The sequence below is a fragment of the Balaenoptera ricei genome, chromosome 17 (genome assembly GCF_028023285.1).
Source record: "Balaenoptera ricei isolate mBalRic1 chromosome 17, mBalRic1.hap2, whole genome shotgun sequence".
NCBI classification, from domain to species: Eukaryota; Metazoa; Chordata; class Mammalia; order Artiodactyla; family Balaenopteridae; genus Balaenoptera; species Balaenoptera ricei.
Window position 1 is genome coordinate 52,933,640 of NC_082655.1, and position 22,211 is coordinate 52,955,850.

Here is a 22,211-nt window from a genome sequence, read left to right on the forward strand (position 1 = left end):
GAACTTGTGTCTCACACAGGTTTGGGGTCCAAATTTACACACACAGAAAGAACAGAATAAGCAGAGTTTTTTAACAATGTAGAAAAAACCAAACAATGTAGAAAAACCAAAAATAACTATAGTTAACAGTACTGTATTGTTAAGCTGCTACGAGAGTAGAGCTTAAATGTTCTCACCATACTACACAACTAAATGATAATTATGTGAGGTGAAGGATGTGTTGTTTAAGTTTATTGTGATAGTCATTTTGCAGTATATACGTGTATCAAATCATCATATTGTACACCTGAAACTTACACAATGGTGCATGTCAATTATATCTCAAAAAGCTGGGGGGAAAAAGGAGTAATTCAAGTCAATTTTACTTTTTAAAATAAGGCAAGTTAAGGAATAAGAGTCCACCAATTAATAGGGCTGAACACTGACAATTCTTGTCAAAATATGCAAGTATTTTTATGCCCCCAACCGCAAGCCTGGATTTTTTTTAAAGTAACTTTTTTTACATTTATATAAAATATTTATTATCCATAAAAACAAGTAAGATGTAATTAATTCATTAGTATTTTAATGTCCTTGGAACTCCACGTAGTAAGCAATATCTCACTTTAAAAAGATTTTCATTTCATGGAAAGAGCATTTTCTATTACATAAATTACTTCAATTCTTTTTTAAAAGAGCAGAATAAATTTCTACAATTGAAATACACATTTTATCTTTTTTTAATGTTTGATATTTTTTATAAAGCTAAATGGTTAAAAGATAATACTATGACTCGATATTTTGTATTGTAGAAGGACATTGAATCCTGACTGTCCAGCTGGGTCTTTGAGATGTTCTGGAAAAAGGATCTATTAAAGATAAGAATTGGTGATCTATAAACATTTGTATGTTTCGACCTACAAGAGATGGATTGTGAAGAAAAACTAGTTTACAACAAAAAGTAGCCATTCCAATGATCTTATTGCTATTGCTGGATGGCATGTAGAGCTAAGGTATGCAGACAATCAGAGGTTATCTCAACTCCTATTCTCTCCGTGTGTGATAACTGTATTTTAATAATCAAAATGCTGTTAAGGTCTCACACTGGGATCTCCTTGCATCTAGTAGATATGTCACTACCAGGATGGAAATGAGAGCTCCATGGCTCTCCTAGAGACTGTGATCCTACCTTCCTCTACTCCTTCCTTGATCTTGAACTTCCAAAAGGAAAAAGAGGAATTCTTCACTGCAATTTCATAGACCTCTGCTGTAGACTCTGGTGACTTGGACCTTTACAAGATTTTGAGTTTCTCAGAACTCTAATATTTTTTCAAAAACAGCTAAATGTTAGCCAGTCAAATTGTGAAAGAAATATTAGAATACACTACATATCTGTTTAAAATGATACAGATACAATGAAAGGATACTATAGTAGATGACAAGGTGATACTAAGAGAAGTGACAGAGCAAAGGTTCTGATGGTAATGATCTTTCCATCTATTTAGGGAGAAGACACAGATATAGGAAAACATTAGTGAAAGAAATGGCATATTGTGGTGCCAAGTATTAAGAAATGCATAAACTTAAATGCTGCAAGTGTAATATATTTAATTAGTTTTGAATTAAAGCAGAGATATAAGTGAGGACTAGAGTTGTCAGATCTCTTAAAGAACTTTCAACTAAATTCTATTCAGCAGAGGCTTGAGTTTCTCTCCATATAAAGGTGCTGTGGGGGTAAAATAAGTGATGCATGGTGTCCTCCTTCAAGGAGTTTAGGCTTATTGGTTAAAGGGTGAATCGGAGAAAAAAATTCATGCTGGAAAAAGATACATTTTTTTTTACAATTTATGAAATTAATAATCCAATAGAATTATCTAGACTTATAAAACTAGTAATCACATATATAGCTTTCATAATATTTCAGCAATTTGTAAGAAAATAGTAAACTTGTAAGAAATTTTGGAACAAATTGCTTCTGAGCAATGAATTACATTTCCTCAAAGTGATATTCATCAAACATACTGCCTCTCTGTTATGGGCTGAATAGCATCTCTTCAAAAATTCATGTTGAAGTTCTGATCCCCCTACCTCAAAATGTGACCTTATTTGGAGATAGAGTCTTTAAAGAGGTAGGTTAAAACAAGGTCACTGAGGTGGGCCTTAATCTAATATAACTGGTGTCCTTACAAGAAGAGGAAATTTGGACACAAACATGAACAGAGTAAAGACACTGTGAAGACACAGGAAGAAGACCATCTACAAGCCAAGAAGAGAGACTGTTCCTTTACGCACAGCTTTCAGAAGAAACTACCCTTGCTGACATCTTGATATCAGGCATCTAGCCTCCAGTATAAATTTATGTTGTTTAAGTCACCCAGTCTGTGACTTTGTTATGGCAACCCTAGCAAACTAATACTCTCTCTCTGCTTAATTCTAATGTAATCATCATTATGCATCTGAGGTGGATGTTTAGGCTATTGGGAATGGGAAGCATTATGTCTCATTTTTCACTATATTTTCTAAGAATATCATTAATCTAATCAAATGGTAAAATACTAATTTAAAAAAAAAAAAAAAAGAATCACCAGAAGAACAGAAAAAGGAAAAAGTAGTTACTTCACAGTGCAGAACTACATGTGAGGACTTTGGGAGAGTTGCTTTATATTATATGCCTTCATGCACATTTTGTTTTTTCAATCATTTGCATGTATTACTTTGACAAAATTTAGATAGAAGAGATAGGTGGGTGGGTAATTAGAAAGAAAGAAAAATAAACAAACCAATGGGTAATGTGATCACATTTAAACAATCATTTAAACAATTTAAATCAACAACGGAGTTTTGTTTAATTCTCACTTATAAATTATTCACAGGGGTATTTTGACTCTCTAAAGTTCATAAACAGAATTCAAAACATCCAAGCAGAAGTAATTTGCTGCTTTTAAGCCAAAGCCCTGACTAGCTCGAGAGTTGCCTCTAGGAATTAACCAGAACAAAATCCTGATTAAGCAACTAATTGGCTTGTCTACTAATGAAAAGAAAAACAAAGTACATTTCTCTACCTCGAGACATAGAGTCATAAAAACAGAAGTTTTCAGAACCACCTTTAAGATGTTTAAATCGCTGACAGTAAGATTCAACAAGGTGAAGCCTAGTGAAGGGAACAATGAGAATAAACAAGGTTCTGATCCAAACAGCGAGCCACAGCAACCCACGAGACAGGTACGCTCCCCACGTCCCTAAATCAGTCTTGATTCTCATCATTTCTTGTCTGGGGAGGGATTTTAATAAACACTATGATATGTGATTTCTCTGCAGTTTTACCTGCTACCATCTGGGTCGTGGACTGTTTGTCTTTGGGTTTTATCCCTATCATTTTATACATACTGCATGCATTGGCTTTAGAATGGAATAATAAATGTTTAGAAGACCCTATTATGATTTGGAAAAACAAAGTAAGACTTCTCCTTGCTGATTTTCACTTCTACCATCATCCAAAATGAAATCATTTCTCAAATATTAAACTGGTTATATGATCTAGTTCCAATAGAGAATGTCAAACATCCTGGTCTTAGGAAACTGCATTTTAACAGTAATTTCTCTAGACCAGGAGTTTTCAATAGGGAGTAGTTTGTGCTCAGGACAATCAGCAACATCTGAAGATATTTTTGGTTGTCACAGCCCAGGGGTAGGGAAGTTACTGGCATCTAAAGGGGAAAGGCCAGAGATGCTGTTAAATGTCCTAGAATGAACAGGAGAGCCCTTTACAACATAGAATTCTTCAGTTCAAACTTTTAATATTGCCAAAGTGGAGGAACCCTGCTCTGGACAAATATTTTCACAAGTTCTAAGTCTGTTCGTCTATACAATGAGGATGATACCTGCTTTGTAGCCTTGGTATACAAACTAGAGACAGTACAGATAAATCATATAGTAGGGAATTCCTAAGTGGTAATTATTATCATCATCATTATTAATAATCTGTGTTCTTATGACAGATTTAAGTCCAAATGATAATTATATGATCAATATTCACTTACAGCTATTTATAGAACAATTTTCATGAATTGCTCACTAGATTTACCTAAAAGCACTGTGTAAGATTTTTAGAGCAAGAATTATTTTCTCATCTAAGAGAACTGGATGAGAGATGTCAAATACAAACAGGAAGGTACCTCAAGGACTAGCATAGCATGGTCTAATGATTCAGGTTTAAATGAGCCTAAAGTATAAAAAATACCAAGATTACCTAATGTTGGCCCGAGAAAATTTGCCTTCCTTTTCTGATTAACACTGACTGTTTTTGCAGTGGAAAGAAGTGGAGAATGTTCTTTATGAGAGTGCCCTTGACTTTTCTAATACTTGTGTCAAAATAAATAATCTCACACTTTAAAAGTTATTTATATGTTTAAAAACTTATAGAATATCACAAATGTTGAGCTGGGTACTTCCCTTCAACTAGCCTTGTTGTGTTTTTCTCTGGGAAAGTCATTACAGTGATGTATGCCAACTTACCATCATGATTATTTTCCCGCAGAGCACATACAAATAGCTAATACATTATTCTCTTGGAGAACATAGTAGCTAAGAGCAAATACTATGTGCCAAGCAATGTGCTATCCCTTTCGAAGCACTGCTGTATTGAATTCTCATGGGCCCTGTTATAATTTGCTACTTACGCACAACTTACAAATTTCAGAGTCTGGATCAGAACCCTGTTCTATCTGACTTTAGTGCCTGAGAGCTAAATCACTAGGTTATATCGCTACAAACAGAAGGCAAAATGAGCAGAAACTCCTTAAAGAGTTGTCTTTCCTTCAGAAACATTAATATTGGAGAGCTACTCAGACTAGACACAGGTAGGGCAGCTCTTAGACACATCCTGTGCCATTCCTGACAGCCATAATTTGTGGATGTTAATCAGGAAGTCTGCTGGCATCACATATCTTAAAAGTCATATTGGGGAATTTTTTGCAACTACTCTTTCCAGTAACATGTTGGTAAAAGAAAAATAGTTTTTCTCCAGTTTCAAATATGCTAAATGTTAAAAATGACACAAAATTAAAACCCTATTTTCATCTACAGAATATAACCTTTTAAAATGACATTTAAACAACATGTTTCTGAAATACAAATAGATTGAGTCCTATAAAAAATCTATGAATGAATAAATCAATTTACATTGTATTTTAAGTGTCATTTAAATAGTTAGTTCTCAAACCAAAATATCATATGTAATTCAAATTTGTCAATAACCATGAAATCAAAAACTGCAAACTCAGACTAGTACAAACTCTCTCTCATACTCCAGAATTAGACACTATTCACATAAAACTACATTTATGTACACATAAACCTATGATGGAAATGTTTCTGAATAACATGATGTAAAAGTATTTGAAGTCAGAAGGTTTTATCACTACTTCATAATCTATCCAAGGATCCATACTTTTCTAGCCATTTAATCAATTTCCTATTCAATAATATAAGAATAATAATAGCTTATTTGCCTAACACATATGAGGCTTAAATTAAATCATCTGATTAATTTGCTTTCCAGTTTAAAATGTTTCCGACATACAGTGTCTAAAAATAATGTCAAACTCCACATCAAGGCTTAAAAGACTCTCAAAACCCCTTCCTACTTCACTAGCCTCATCTTCTCACCCTTTTTCCCCTTCCAAGCACTTCTGTAGTCTCCCTTCACCTACATATACCTTAGGCTTTTGCTAAACATACATCCTCTGCCTGGAATATTTCCCATGCCTGTCCCTCTGGAAAACAAAAATCTCATCTTGATTTGTAAATCCAGGAGTCACTTCATTTTTAATAGTGTCCTTCCTTTCCCTTCAACTCCAGAAGAACTGACCACTCCCCTTTATGCCCCACCTCTAGCATCTACAAACATTGTGTCATCACCGATAACATTTCGTGTCAGTTGCATTGGTGTGTGTTTGTTCCCCCTATGAGACTGAGCAGCTTGGGAGCCAAACTTTCTATGCTCTAACCTTATTTTACCCTGTCCCCATGGGAAAATCTTCAGGTATACACTGGCCACATCCAGTGAGATATACTTACATTTCAAAGGAAAGCTTAAATGTTAAGATAAATGATGAAGTAGAGACAAATGAAATCATGGAATGTAAAAAGAAGAGAGCTATGAGTAAAGACACCAAGGTGCTTTCTTCTTTCCATCATTTTACATTCTACCTCTAAAGACCTAGACTGGGACCAATGCTCTGGCGGTAGGAAGTAGAACCAGAACTGGGAGAAACATATGCCTGGGAGATGCAGCAACCACAGTGAAAAAAACAGACCATGGTCAACAAACTGTGGAGGTTGAAGTTGATTATTCAATAGTAGAGCCAAGAACATTCATTTAAGTGCAAGAATTATCATTTTTAGTATATCATAAACAAATGATCAATTTTAATGACTGGCTTGATAATGGAATGAAAAACTCTTATATTTTACATTCAACTTCATTTTATGTAAAATCACATGTACTATCTCTATTTTTTCCTCAAAGGGAGAAAACAAAAATGAAAAGAAATCTCTCAAAACCAAGATGCCTCCAGTTTCAGCTGAAGAGTCATACATCAAAATTCAAGGTAAGAACCCAAGTCTGTAGAAAAAAAAACTAAAAAGTAAAATGTATATTTCTCTGAAATGTATTGTCTGATGAAACACCTGCCCTTGGCTAGGTAAATTACATAGGGTCACACTTGAAATTATTTGAAGATCTGGATATTTATAAAAATTATTTCTTCATTCAGTCACTTATTAAATAGATGCCTTTTTGTCACCTACCACGTGCCAGGCCCTGTTCTGTGGATTGGAGATACAGTGGTAAAGAATATAGGCCAAATTTGTGTTAACATAAGTGTATAGTGAACAATGAAATTTCAGGTAAGTGTTATAAAAACATTAAAATAGATATGGGTTGTACATGTTTAAAGGTTCTGTTCTCTTCTCCCTTGAAACTCCATTAGAAATCTTATCTACTCCTAAGGCTGCCACATTCACTTCTACATTGATGATTCCAAATTCATATCAGACCAATTTCTTTTTTAAGACCCTGTCTAATATTTTCCAAGTAACCACTGGACAAATATACCTGTATGTTCTGCTGCCATCCTAAAGAAAGCATGTCTAAAATTTAATTCCTTATCTTCCCCTTCAAATAAGCTCCCTCTCCTGATTTATTTCTATTCCTGGTTCTATTATTTTTTCAGTTTCTCAAAACCTAATTCATGTTTTATTCCTCTATCTAGGCTGTCCTATAAAGGAAATTAGTCACCAAATCTCTTTTCATAATGGCCCTAAAACTCATTTCATTCCTTTCCAATTCCACCACTAATACCATCCTTATTAGTAACTCATGCCTACACGACTCCCAGGCTCTAAGTGATCTCTTCTGATTAGGACTCTTTCACCCAATCTCTCCCCTTTTCATCCAGCCCCAACAGTATTAGCAGATTACTTTCCATTAATCATTATTTTGATCTCACGTCTCTGCTAGTCTCTTCTAAAGAGCCTTAAGTGCCTCAATATTGCCTGCAGGACAAAATCTAAATTACTTCATCTGACTTGGTAGGATCTAATGAAATCTATTACCAGCTTTTCTCCTATTTCTCCTGAGTATTAACACTACATTATCACCAAGAAAACATAAAAATGATAGAAGAATCACTAAAACAGAATATGCTACTGTTAAATAATGAAAAATACAATTATTGTTACAAAATTAGAGTAAATGTTTTTGCTTTTCATCTATTAGACAAAGGTAAATGTATGATAACTTTTACTAGAACGAATTTTGGGGCTGAAGCACAATTGAGTTTCTGCTAGCGAGAATTTCTATCTCTAAGGAGGAAAAATAAGAAACATGTGAAAATTACAAGCAAGATTGTAAAGAAAGGAGCAAATCACAAGAAAGGTTGTAAGTAAACAAATTCCTCTGTAGGAATATCCCCACAATCAAATACTGAAGAAATATTCCCATTGTCATTATACTTGACTGCTCTTATTTAAAAGAAAAACAAAGAACCTATGTAAAGAAAATAACAATTTAACAGAGAAATGTAGAATAATCTTGAATAACTGGAGGAAAATAATATGTTCCCAGTTTGGAGGGTAATATTATAAAGATATAGATCTATTTTTGTAAGCAATTCATATTTCTATTTTCATGATCTCCTCTCTACCTGCTTTCAACAATATATTTTAAAAAACAAGGGAAGAAAATTCACTTTAGTTTTCTTGATTTTATTTATTTATTTATTTACTTATTTATTTGGAAGTACAGATCTAGGTTTTTATTGTTCTGATTAGAATGTAGAGAATACTTACTGTGTCTATAGAGATCAGCTGTTTTTTTTTTCACTTTCTTTTGCATTTTCATCTCAGCCAAGAAGACAGCAAAATAGTGTCTTCCAAACAGTCATCATTTACTTACGTGAGGAGAAAGAAAAAAAAAGCAAATGTTCTGCAATGTTTTTCAACATGAATGCAGTTTAATATTACCTCCTAACTGATTACTAAAGCTAGGCTCTTCAATTGTTAGATTATCTGATTTAGAATGTTTATAATGATGTATCACTGAAAGGGAAGCATTTAATAATCATAAAGTCTCCATTTCTGATAAATGTTCACACACATATATTACTTCCACAGATAGTAAGACTCCTATACCAAGAGGATATAATAAAAAAATGTGTTCTTGACATTTTTTCCCTCCCACCTTAACAAAAACAAAACATCAACCAAAAGACACCTCTCTTGATTCCACTTCCTCTTTGGCTATTGCCTCATTCCCATATTCTCCTTTAGAGTGAGACTGCTTGAAATGCTATCTATACTTGTAGTCTCTGATTCCTGTTGTCCCTTTCTCTTTTTTATTTTTTTATTGAAGTATAGTTGATTTACAATGTTGTGTTAATTACTGCTGTACAGCAAAGTGACTCAGTTATACATATATATATACATTCTTTTTCATATTATTTTCCTTTATGGTTTATAAGATATTGAATATAGTTCCCTGTGCTACACAGTAGGACCTGTTTATCCATTCGGTATATACCAGTTTGCATCTGCTAATCCCAAACTCCCAATCCGTCCCTCTCCCATTCCCTCCCCCTTGGCAACCACCAGTCTATTCTCTATGTCCCTGATTCTGTTTCTGTTTCATAGATAGGCTCATTTGTGTCATATTTTAGATTCCACATATAAGTGATATCATATGGTATTTGTCTTTCTCTTTCTGACTTACTTCGCTTAGTATGATAATGTCTAGGTCCCACCATGTTGTTGTAAATGGCATTATTTCATTCTTTTTATGGCTGAGTAGTATTCCATTGTATATATGTACCACATCTTCCTTCTCCAGTCATCTATAGATGGACATTTAGGTTTTTTTCATGTCTTGGCTATTGTGAATAATGCTATAAACATAGGGGTACATGTATATTTTTGAATTACAGTTTTGTCTGGATATATGCCCAGGAGTGGGATTGCTGAATCATATGGTAATTCTATTTTGAGTTTGCTGAAGAATCTCCATACTGTTTTGCACAGTGACTGCACCAACTGACATTCCCACAAACAGTGTGAGAGGGTTCCCTTTTCTCCACACCCTCTCCAGCTCTTGACATCTTTTTATCAGCAGCATTATTTAATCTTCAAATTTTTCAAAAGGAGTAGAAGGTTCTTCTGTAGATCATATAAGAATTTTCATTGCATACACTGAACTGTTGGTTAACAAATGGAGGTATTGAGGAAGAGAGAAACACCCTACAGTAGAAATCAAATCTACATATCCAAAGGAAGAAAAAAACACAGAATTGTCAAGATAATTCAAACTATAATTCTGTTTTATTTTGAGTTATTTTAATTTTTTTATTGAAGTATAGTTGATTTATAATGTTGTGTTAGTTGCTGGCGTACAGAAAAGTGATACAGTTATACATATTTATACAAAAATAAAGAATATTTCACATTCTTTTCCATTATGGTTTATCACAGGATATTGAATATAGTTTCCTGTGCTATACAGTAGGACCTTGTTGTATATCTATTTTATATACAGTACTTTATATCTGCTAATCCCAAACACCTAATTTATCCCTCCCGCAGCCCTTTACCCCTTTGGTAACCATAAGTTTGTTTTCTACGTCTGTAAGTCTGTTTCTGTTTTGTAAGTAAGTTTATTTATGTCATATTTTAGATTCCACATATAAGTGATACCATACGGTATTTGTCTTTCTCTTTCTGACTTACTTCACTTAGTATGGTAATCTCTAGGTCCCTCCATGTTACTGCAAATGGCATTATTTCATTCTTTTTTATGGCTGAGTTGTATTCCATTGTGTATATATACCACATCTTCTTTACCCATTCATCTGTAGGTAGACATTTAGGTTGCTTCCATGTCTTGGTTAATAGTGCTGCTGTGAACATTAGGGTGTGCATGTATCTTTTTGAATTAGTGTTTTTGTTATTTCCAGAATTGCTGGATCATATGGTTATTCTATTTTTAGTTTTTTAAGGAACCTCCATACTGGTCTCAATAGTGGCTGCATCAATTTACATCCCCACCAACAGTGTAGGAGGGTTCCCTTTTCTCTACACCTTCTCCAGCATTTGTTATCTGTAGACTTTTTAATGGTGGCCATTCTAACTGGTGTGAGGTGATACCTCATTGTAGTTTTGATTTGCATTTCTCTAATAATTAACAATGTTGAGCATCTTTTTGTGTGCCTATTGGCTATCTGTATGCCTTCTTTGGTGAAATGTCTATTTAGGTCTTCTACCCATTTTTTGATTGGGTTGTTTGTTTTTTCATTATTGAGTTGTATGAGCTGTTTGTATATTTTTGAAATTAAGCCCTTGTCAGTCACATTGTTTACAAATATTTTCTCCCAGTCTTGTAGGTTGTCTTTTTGTTTTGTTTATGGTTTCCTTTGTTGTGTAAAAGTTTGATTTGGTCCCATTTGTTTATTTTTGTTTTTATTTCTATTGCCTTGGGAGCCTGACCTAAGAAAACATTGGTATGATTTTTGTCAGAGAATGTTTTGCCTATGTTCTCTTCTAGGAATTTTATGGTGTTGTGTCTTATATTTAACTCTTTAAGCCATTTTGAGTTTATTTTTGTGCATGGTGTGATGGTATGTTCTAACTTCACTGATTTACATGCAGCTGTCCAACTTTCCCAATATTACTTGCTGAAGAGACTGTCTTTTCTCCAGTGTATATTCTTGTCTCCTTTGTGGAAGATTAATTGATTGTAGGTGTGTGGGTTTATTTCTGAGCTCTCTTCTGTTCCATTGATTCATATGTCTGTTATTGTACCAATACCACACTGTTTTGATTACTGTAGCTTTGTAGTATTGTCTAAAGTCTGGGAGGGTTATGCCTCCTGCTTTGTTCTTCTTCCTCAAGATTGCTTTGGCAATTCTGGGTCTTTTATGGTTCCATATAAATGTTAGGATTATTTGTTCTAGTTCTGTGAAAAATGTCATGGGTAATTTGATAGGGATCACACTAAATCTGTAGGTTGCTTTGGGTAATATGGCCATTTTAACAATGTTAATTCTTCCAATCCAAGAGGATGGTATATCTTTCCATTTCTTTAAATCACTTTCAATTTCATTTATCAGTGTTTTATAGTTCTCTGCGTATAAGTCTTTCACCTCCTTGGTGAGGTTCATTCCTAAGTATTTTATTTTTTTGATGAGATTTTAATATTATGAGTTATTTTATAATAGTGATGGTTTCAAATCTGTAGTTCTCACATAAAAATACAACCTTGATGGAATGAAGCCAAGAATCACATCTTTGGGATTACAAGTTTATTCTTATTCTTGTTATACTCTATTCAAAGTGTGTGTGTAATCTTAATTTTTCCTGGCTGGTAATAAAAACTCTTTCATGGAAACTTCATTTAATAGAGGAGCTATTTGAGTGGAAAGGAAAAAAAATAGTTTCGTTTAAATTTGCAGACTTAGCATGTCTTCAGAAACTTTAATAGGAATAACAGTTATATTTGAGATATTTTGTTTTGAAAAAGCAAAAGCAAAATTATTACTGTTTAAATATAGCCTCTTATACATGGTTGGTATTTCTGTGTTCTTCACTTCAAAACATGCAGGTGCAATGTCATAATATCTGCAGATGTTGATTTCTGATTATAGAATTCTTATCTTCTGCAGAGCCTGGTTTAATTTATATCTGCCATAGAAATGAAGAACGCAACGTATTTTTGATTCAAATAAAGATAACTTACTAAAGTCCTCTTTTGATTACAATCATCTTTCTTAGGCTTCCACTTCACTTATATTACATTAAATATTTCTTTAAATTAATGTTTTGGTACCAGCATAGGATATGTAAATGACTTACCTAGTGATTTATGATGCCGTAAAGTGACTCTATTTGTGTGGAAGTGGATCAAAGTTAGGTGCCCATAACTAGTTTGGCTTGGTAAGATCAATAATGCCCCTCAAGGTATCCATACCCCAACTCTGCAAACCTATGAATTTGTTACCTTACATGGAAAAAAATTGCTGATGTGATTATATTAAAGATCTCGAGATGGTAAGATTATTCTGCGTTATCCGGGGGCCTCAATGTGGTCAAGGGTCTTTATAAGAAGAAGGCAAGAGGGCCAAAGGCAGAAGAAGGAGATGGGGTGATGGAAGCAGAGGTTGGATTGATGCATTCTGAAGATGGGGGAAGGGACCATGAACCAAGGAATGCAGGCAGCCTCTACAAGCTGGAAAAGATGAGGAAACAGATTCTCTCCTAAAGCTTTCAGAAGGAATGCAGCCTGTCTTAGACTTCTGACTTACAGAACTGTAAGTGAATAAATCTGTGTTGCTTTAAGCCATTAAATTTGTGGTAATTTGCTACAGAAATAGAAAACTAACATATATGACTTTAAAATACTCCATACTTTCAAAGTCACAATTAGGAAAATGAAATTTTCAGTTCAAACAATCATACAATTAATACTAAAGGCAGTATTTTGTACTAGAAAAAACAGAGTTTGACATCCCTGAATTCAAATTATTACTCTGCTACTTAACTAGTTTTGTGTGACCTTAGTCAGTCAAGATATTTAACATCTCTGACTCTTAGCTTGCTTGTGTATAAAATAAGTATAATACTGTCATCACTAGGTTGTGGGTATGAATTTAATTAATATACATAAAGCATTTAGCATCGAGGTTGGTAAATTCCAATGTTGACAGAAGTCAGATAGCTTAAATGAGGATCACGTATGCCCTGTCTAAAGAGCCAGAGGTCACTCGGCTCCTACCAATCGCTGCCATGTGGGGAAGAGGGTTAAGTGCTGCCAGACATTTCATCTTCAGTCTAGAGAGACTGCAAATACAAATCTTAACTTGAAATTTCCCAGTTTTTAAACGTTGACTTTTTAATGTTTAAATATTCCCTTATTTTACATCATTGAAAGAAAACTGAATTCTTGTCAAATTTAGCCCACACTACCATTCTGTGGCCTCTAACCAACCACATGTAGGTACTCCATGTAGTTCAAAGCTGTGGACATTGACAGCCCTTGACAAGATGTTTTTAGTTATCCTCTTAGTCTTCCCTTCTTCTCCAGTCATATTCTCCAGCCCAGACTTTGTGTTGCAAACAGACTACAAGTGTGGGCTCCTCCCTGCACCTTCTGAGCCAAATAGCTCTCCACAGCCAATATCCCAGCGTGCCAGGTTCACCACAGTTCCAGGTCTGCAGAGGCATCACAGGCCTTGCCAGTCCCCCACCGTCTATCCAAACTGACCTAGCCTGCATCTCAGCCAACTCTTAGTTTGAACAGACATCCAGAGAGCTAAAAAACAAACAAACAAACAAAAACTGCTCTAGAGCTAAAACTGCTCTAAAAAATAAATTATATTAATTTTTTAAATATAGACAGAAAAAAGGAGGGAAAATCCTAGCTTGTTTAAACAAGAGACCACTCTTTAGTCCTTGGTAGTAACAGTTAACTTACTCAACTTAACTTGTCTTATGTGGAATAGGAAAATGGGCAGACTATCTACTGAAATTTAATTTACAAGTATCAGTAAAGGCTTCCCTATGTAAAAGCAAACAGCTGGACTGGCAGGCATAGTATAGTCCACTCTGTGACTATTGGTCCTATTCACCAGCCAAGGGTTAAGGTGGGAATATAGAAACTACATCAACAACAAAAAAAGAATGAAACTTTTTATCAAAATTACTCAAGCATATTTCTCTGCTTCATCCCAAAAGAAAGTCTTATACAGTATACAATTAGAAGTATAGAACTCAATAAGAAATATTCATTCAAAAATAATACCTAATGTGATGATGAACAAAAGAAATGAGAAATGAATAAACTTGGCATGTGAAATTTCTGAAAACTTAGTCTAGAAAAAAGATAAGTAACATGGGCTTTACAGTTTGAAACGATGAAGAAAATTCCCAACCATGCTGAGTTGGCAAGGGACATAGGCATAATCAGGGCACCTTGGGTGGCAAGGGCTCATCGTAAGAAAACTTGTGGATAACTGGAACTGAAAAAATGTTCAGGGGATGGAAGCAGCCATAGGAGCTAATTACTGTCTCTGACTCTTGTTCACAGTCAACATGGCTTCGTTTCTCAAGACTGTTGTGTTTCTCTATATATATCTACTCTGGACTGCTCTCTTTCCATCTACTCTTTTCCCAGTCCATATTCCAGAGAGAGCAGTCTATCTGACTTAGATAACAACCATTGTTCCCATGAGGCAGAGGCTTCATGGTGACCATATATATCGGTCACCAGCCAGCATGGATTGCTACCTTCTTCAGGTCAGGTGCCCAGCTGTGTGCACAATCAGGAACCATTCCTGCATGTGATACAGCAGAGATGGAAAGAGCAATATCAGCTAAAAGAAGAAGTTAGGCAGAGAAATCATACACTGTTTTAATATCAAACAGAAGAGGAGACTATGATAAAATACCTCAGTGTCCACTTATTTTTTTAAACTAGAAACTTGAGACTCTAACCAATGTGGGTGTATTCGTTTTTTTCTTTTTTTTTTTTTTTTTTTTGGATAAAATGCCATTTCTTTTGCAGTTTGCATGATTTAAATATATTTGCATAATTCAATTACATCAGACTCTGTGTTTTTAGGCTTCTTTCTGCTAAAGAATATATCTGATTTGCAGGAAATCACATTCTGCTTTCTTGATCCCTGGAACTCTTTTAAGTAAATAGAAGTTCTTGTATGCCCCACATACATCAATGCTGTGTAGAGCTGAAGGAGTTAATGTATATTTTTTGAAAAAAAGATCATTTTAATTTACCCTAGTCTGGCTGGTGGAACACTTTGTATTTATATTGCATTTTTCTCGAACAGAGTCTTTATCTAATTCTCACAGAAATCCCCATGACAAAAGTATTCCTCATTTTATGGATGAGGAAACTGTTATAGAAAAGCGACTTATCCAGAGTCAACCAGAGAATTAGTGATGTTAGGATTAGAGCTCTCTCTTCGGTACCCAGCACCAGTAACTCACCACATTCCTTAATACCTGTACATAAAATGCATCTTCTAGATGAATTAATCCCAACAAAAAGGTCTCTGAAACCAAGCATGCCATTTAGAGAGGACAGGATTCCTTGATCCTGACACAGTACCAAAGCTACCTTATATAGATCTGTATTCTTTTTGCTTTGCAGTTATTCATTTCTTTACTTGTGATGATGTACCTTAAAGCAAAATCTGCCTAAATGTAAAAATTCCTTCAGGACTTTTTAGCATGTTAAGGCTGCCTGGAGGAACTCTAACCTCTGACTAGGTTCAAGGACCCCATCCTAGCTCTCTTGGCACAGGCTTCTGCCTGTACACCTCCAGCAATGGGGTTTTCACAGCCTCACAAAAATGTATGTTTCACTGTTAGATAAGTTGAGTTGTTAGAATGTTTGGGGTTTTGTTTGTTTTTCTGTTTTGTAAATCCCATTGATGGATCCCTCTTCTGCCTTCTGGAATACATGAAATAATTTTATTTTCCTGTCTATGTAACAGCCCTTCAAAGAATTGGAAATAACTGCTAGGTCGCTAGTTAGTCTTCAATACCTTAGCTAAAGAACATAAGTTCCTCAACCATTCTTCTAATAGGATGGTTTCCAGAACTCTCACCTACTCTGATTCCTTCTAGATTTTTATAGATTGCATGAGCACTTCTTAATATAAAGTACTCCATTTTTCTATGCTATGGCATTTAAGGCACTCCATCAGATTCCATTGTGTATGCACTGCTACAATATTTGTCAACTTCCTCCATGTCATTTGGCAATCTACAAAGATGTAATAAAATATCAAGTGTGATCAAGGTGCTGTAATTAAAATTATTCTAAGAACACATATATTCTAGCAACTACAAAATTAATCACAAGCTGAGTCAAAAATACAATCTTGGGTGCCAGAGAATAATCATTAATCATACATTTCTTAAAACTGTGTTATTCATTTTTTTAACTCCAAATGTTCATTCATTAAGATGAAAATAATAGTATCATTTATGTATCTAATCAAAGTACTCAGACTTAGTCTTTATTAATTCATCTAACATCTAGCACTCAGGTATTGTTGGTGTCTAATAAAAGGAGATTTGTTTTTGAGACAGAGCCCACAATGTATTTGGTGTTTTAAGAATTAGAAATTTAACTAAGTGATACCATCACCTGCACAAAGTATTCCAACCAATGAAAGCATTTTTAGGTCTTCTTTTTACATTCATCCAAAAAAGGGCCAATTGAACCAATGCCTAATTAACAACCTTATTCCCAAATTAATTTCTTTCCTTGAATCCCTCCTTTTCCAGCAATTATTTAGTGCCACTGATAAAATATGGAAGGTTAATAGCTTTCTGTATCAATTATTTCCTCTCTTAAAGAGGAAAGCATGTGTTTCACACCTGTGCAGGCCTCCACCATGTGCAGTACCATGGGGTCAAACAGTCTGAAAGTGTATTACAGAGGCCCAGAGTGAGATGCTGCCAGGCTGGAGACAGAATCAGCCAGGTGTGTGGAGAGCAAACTCAGTACTCACTCTTGCACATTAAATAAAAGCAACCATATCAGAACACTTTGATCTGCCACGGGCACACATTCCAGGGCAGAATTTGACCAAGTGCACTGATGTGATCTGGCAATTGCTACACAATGTGCAAAGAGCACAGTTGTCAGAAAGACTTATTCTATTCATTTGGGCAGCAACAAAAAAGGGAATCCTGCTGTCCATGTGTGAAGCTGGGAAGTACCATGCGCAGTTCACAAAACTTTACCCAGATGCCAAAGCAAGATTTGCCATGTATTTTAGATTTCTGTTTCATGATGAGGATGATGCAAACAATCTGACCATCTGTTCCCACAAACAAATAACATGCTGCATGGATAAAAAGACACCCATACTGACTATAGTTGATGGAGATCCTTTTGTTTTAAGTCCTCATGGATATTTTTTCAAGTTTTTCTGCCTTGAATCCAAGAATGGAAATAACTGGTTTCTCATCTTCATGGGAGTTTTAACTTCATGGGAGAATCACAGATTGGAATCTGCCTACCAGAATCACCTAATTCTGAAAGTGTTAGTGTTCAACTTTTTAAATTGCTTTGCCTCACTCTTCTACATTGTCTTTGTCCTGAGGGATATGAAGCTTTTGCGTCAGAGCTTAGCTACTCTCCTGATTACCTCCTAGATCCTTAACCAATTGTAGAATCTCTTCTTTCTTACTGGTTCCAAAAGAAGCACCATGTGCAGGTGAAGAGGAAGGTGCAGGCTTTAAAGGCAGTCATCGATGCTACATTATATGAACAGGTCGTTCTGGAAAAGGAAATGGGAACTTACTTGGGCACCTTCGATGATTACTTGGAGTTATTCCTGCAGTTTGGTTATGTGAGCCTTTTCTCCTGTGTTTACCCACTGGCAGCTGCCTTTGCCATGCTAAATAATCTCACCGAAGTTAATTCAGATGCCTTAAAAATGTGCAGGGTCTTCAAACGCCCATTCTCAGAACCTTCAGCTAATATTGGTGTATGGCAGGTAATTATTTGAGAAAAAATTATTTCTTTAAAAAAAAAAACAAAATGAGGCATTGTGATTTTTTAAAAAAGCTATGATAGAAGATTTATTTTATAATAAAATGCTTATCCACAATGCAAATTAGGCTATAATTAATTTCTAAAATAGCCTAGATTTGTCATAATCATTTTAGAAGGGCTTGGTAATGTCTAGAGGAGACCTGGTAAGGTGTGAAGATCTACTTAAAGTTAGTTTAATCCAAATGTTATGAGAATAAACAAAGATTACTTATTAGAATGGAAGAAAAGAACTATTGCAAAACAATTGGTCATGTAATTGGTACTAGCAGAAAAGTAACACAGCAAATGTAATACATATGCTGTGGCTTGAATGAGCGATGGAAGAGGACGATGCAGCTTATACTCATGTGCCTCTATAAGAAACAGTCACTAAAAGCCTCTTAAGGAATACTCTGTTTTACACATTCTGCCTGTTTTATATTCAGGAGGGTTTTTTCTGAATTATTTTACTCATTTTTTCATGCTCTATTTCAATCCTAATATTCTTTTGGGGACAGGTGTCCCTAGAAATGTATATGTGCACAAAATGGCTCATAGCCTTTTTTTTTGGTCAGACTCCTTTGAGGAGCTCATGTTAACCCTAGATCTTCTCCATGGAAAAAAATGCATATACAGCATACAGTCTCAAGTGTTCCAATCCAAGATTGTACAGGACATCCATGGTCAGAGGTTAAGAACTCTGCTTTAAAATATCGTACAGTTATTGGCCCCAATATTTGTAGATATAGGAAAAAGATTTGGCTATCACTTTCTTAGGCAGCAATACATGGAACAATGTCAAAAATCTGAAAAGTGATTGGGGGGGGTGGATTAAAAAAAATGGAAAAATATAGCTTGATCCAAATACACAGGGAAAATTCTCTCATTTCTATCAAAACCCTCTTCGTAAAAAATGACATATGGAAAGTGTGTGTTTCCTATCTTCCAGCCAAAATTAGTATAATTCCAAAATAAAGGTAGATAAGAGATGTAAAATGAAGAAAACTTTTTGGGAAATTCAGGGGTTTATTCTTTCTTATTCATAATTTTTTTTTAAATGGTAAGTAATGACTTGACTTTATGATTCACTTTATTCTTGAAACATGTTCCTGAAAAGTTCAGTATATTGAAAACTTTTAGATGGATCATAGAAATTTTCATATTAAAGGACTTGTATGGTGAAAACTTTTGTAAAGTAAGTGATCATCCCCTGATTTATCAGTTTTGTAAGCCCAGACTTTTGATACTGTGTTGGCTTAAGTTTTAAAAATTATAATGTACTACAATAAAATAAGAATTATGATTTGGGCCTTCATTTCAACTTTCTAAGCACAGTACATCCAATTAAAAATAAATTAGAAACTGTGGATAATGGATTAAATTGTGTTCATTGTATTTCTTTGCTCCCTCTATATTTTCTTTTTAGATTAAGTAATTTATTTTCATTAAAATCTTCTCTAAAATCCAAATATTTAGCAGTGAATTGATTATTCTCTGGGTAAATTACAGTTTAAACTATATTAATTGGAAATTGTATTTGTATGTTTGAAGGAAAAAATTCAATCCTTGTACTGAAAATGAAGCTAGTACATATTAGTTTGCATTGCTTCTTCAGAAAAGATGTCACAGCTGAAGATGATCAAAGGAAAAACAAAGATTTTTATCAAAAAACGAAATTAGAATGCAAAATTTGAAAATAATATCAATGACATCATTTCTGCCTATTTTATTTTTCTGAATTTTATGATGCATCAATTTCAGCCATAAATTATACTTTAGCAGAACCAAAAATGCCTTATGAATGATGGCTCCTTATTAATCTCAGCCTTGCTAATGTCAAAAAGAAATATACCATGTGAAACTTTTGTTGCACAATACACCAAATTTAAGCATATTTTTTATCAGTGTGAAGGTGTCTGCAGGTTAACTCCTCCTGCATAAGGTCTTACTTTGTTTAGAGGAATCCTAGGGGAGGTGTTCCTGAGAAAACTATTCTGGAAAAACAAGCAGCATCTCTGCAACTTATGTTGTCCAACATAGCAGTATTAAGAGTGGCATATAGGGACTTCCCTGGTGACACCGTGGTTGGGAATCCGCCTGCCAATGCAGGGGACAGGGGTTCGATCCCTGGTCCACCAAGATCCCACATGCCGTGGAGCAGCTAACACCGGCATGTAGCAGCTAGCCACAACTACTGAAGCCCGCATACCTAGAGCCCGTGCTCTGTAACAAGAGAAACCACCGCAGTGAGAAGCCCGCGCAGAGCAACGAAGAGTAGACCTCGCTTGAGCAACTAGAGAAAGCCCGCTCACAGCAACGAAGACCCAATGCAGCCAAAAATAAATTAATTAATTAATTTTTTTTAAAGTGGCATATATTCTTCTATCTATATGTTGTTTCTTTTCCATAGATAAAATCTGCGAGAAAAATACACTCGAAGACAAGACCACAAACCCTGACTCTCAAAATCCAGCAGAATCAACTGGAACAAAGCCAGAGCAGAAGGAAAAGGGGACTGGGAAAGAAAGCCTGGTCAGGTGAGAACTCAATAAAACACATAATACTGCACTTAAAAATTCAAACACCTATCGCCCACTTTAGCTGAGTAAAGGTCAGGAGAACTACAGTAGTCACATAACATAAGGGATCTGGGCCGGAACTAAAAGGTTGTTTCTGTCCAGTTCATTGTTCCTTACCAGCCTGCTATGGCCACTAACTAGGATCTCTAGGCAGCCATTTGGCCATAGGCCATAGCACACCAACAAAAACATTGTAGTCACATGTCTGAGTCATTAGTATCAGCTTGAAAACAGCTTACATATTTACTAGGCATGAATTTTTTAAAAAGGACTTGAAGAGAATGTATGATTCTTCTCTGAATTCACAAAGAAATGGCTATTCCAATTCTGTAAACATCTTATTGTTCCAGAAGACTGATTATTATTTCCTTTCATCTGCTAAAGAAAGTGTGGTATGATAACCAAGAATAATTACAGAAACAGATAATCTTTTTGCCACTGAAGGAATACAGTTATATAAATACTTCCTACAAAATTACTGGAAATATCACAAAGGAGATGGCAATGTCAGTGTGAATCAGTGAATCCACAATAAAACCCAACAAGAAGCTCCTTCATTTGGCCACTTCTTGGCATGTTTATGTGCCTGCTGATCCAATTTGAATTGCTTGACTATAGTTAATATAATTGCAATAAGTGTACTCTTCTTATTTAATAGGCAAGAGGAGTTGTCATTTATAAAGCAGTTAAAAGTACCTATTCCTCCCCCTTACCCCCCATTCCCACTTCTCTCTCAGCAGCTCTACTGTATTAAACTGTGTGCTGCCAATAGGTGTCACCATGACCCGGTGTACTAGGACCCGGTGTATTAGGTTGAACAATAGGCATCAGAAAGAGTGCATTTTCAACAGGTATATATTTGACTATATGAAAATAAACACAAGCTCACTCTACCGCACATACAAAAAAAAAAAAAGTTTGACAAAAATTAAGCCTGACATATTATTTAGGCAGAGGGAAGGTACTTAAACTCCGAAGTAAAGATTAGACTCTCACAACTGGGGTAAGTAATTATATTATTTCTATAACTGTTGGTGCTTACAGATGATTTACAGTCCTGTTAGTGAGTCATTGTTATCTTTACTCCACAGATAAGCAGCCAAGGCACAAAAAGGTTAATTAGTTTGCCTATAATCATAGGTCAGCTCTGCCAAGATCAGACTGCAAAAGACTCAGATCCCTGAGTGGAACTTTTTCCTCGCTCCCACCAATACACTCACTTTCCATCAACATCTTAACCTTCTGAACTGATCTCTCTTTCTAGCATTTATTTTAGTATATTTAATTTTTTGTAACAACCAGGGTGATACATAGGTTTTCAAAGGACTGAAGTGGAAGCCATAACTAACACTTTTAGGGATGTATTCTTCTTAACCCAGTATAGTACTTTCACTCTTCTGAAATACAAAAATGCAACCATTTCAATTACACAGAAAATGGGTCATATCTCAAAAACACAAAACTCCTTGACACAGCCTTGTATGCTTCCCACCTGTTTTTACTTTGTCTTCCCCAACACACAGTTCCTTCCCTGTTTT

At 35.0% G+C, this 22,211-nt stretch overlaps 1 protein-coding gene across 1 annotated transcript in view; it reads left to right on the plus strand.

Annotated features, from left to right (window-relative positions):
- The first annotated feature begins 3,090 nt into the window (after positions 1–3,090).
- CNGB3 (cyclic nucleotide gated channel subunit beta 3) overlaps positions 3,091–22,211 on the plus strand; it is a 151,009-nt gene continuing 131,888 nt past the window's right edge. The window contains 3 exon segments of the mRNA XM_059901722.1: positions 3,091–3,201; positions 6,509–6,590; positions 20,505–20,631. Of these exon segments, the coding sequence (XP_059757705.1) occupies positions 3,091–3,201; positions 6,509–6,590; positions 20,505–20,631 (320 nt within the window).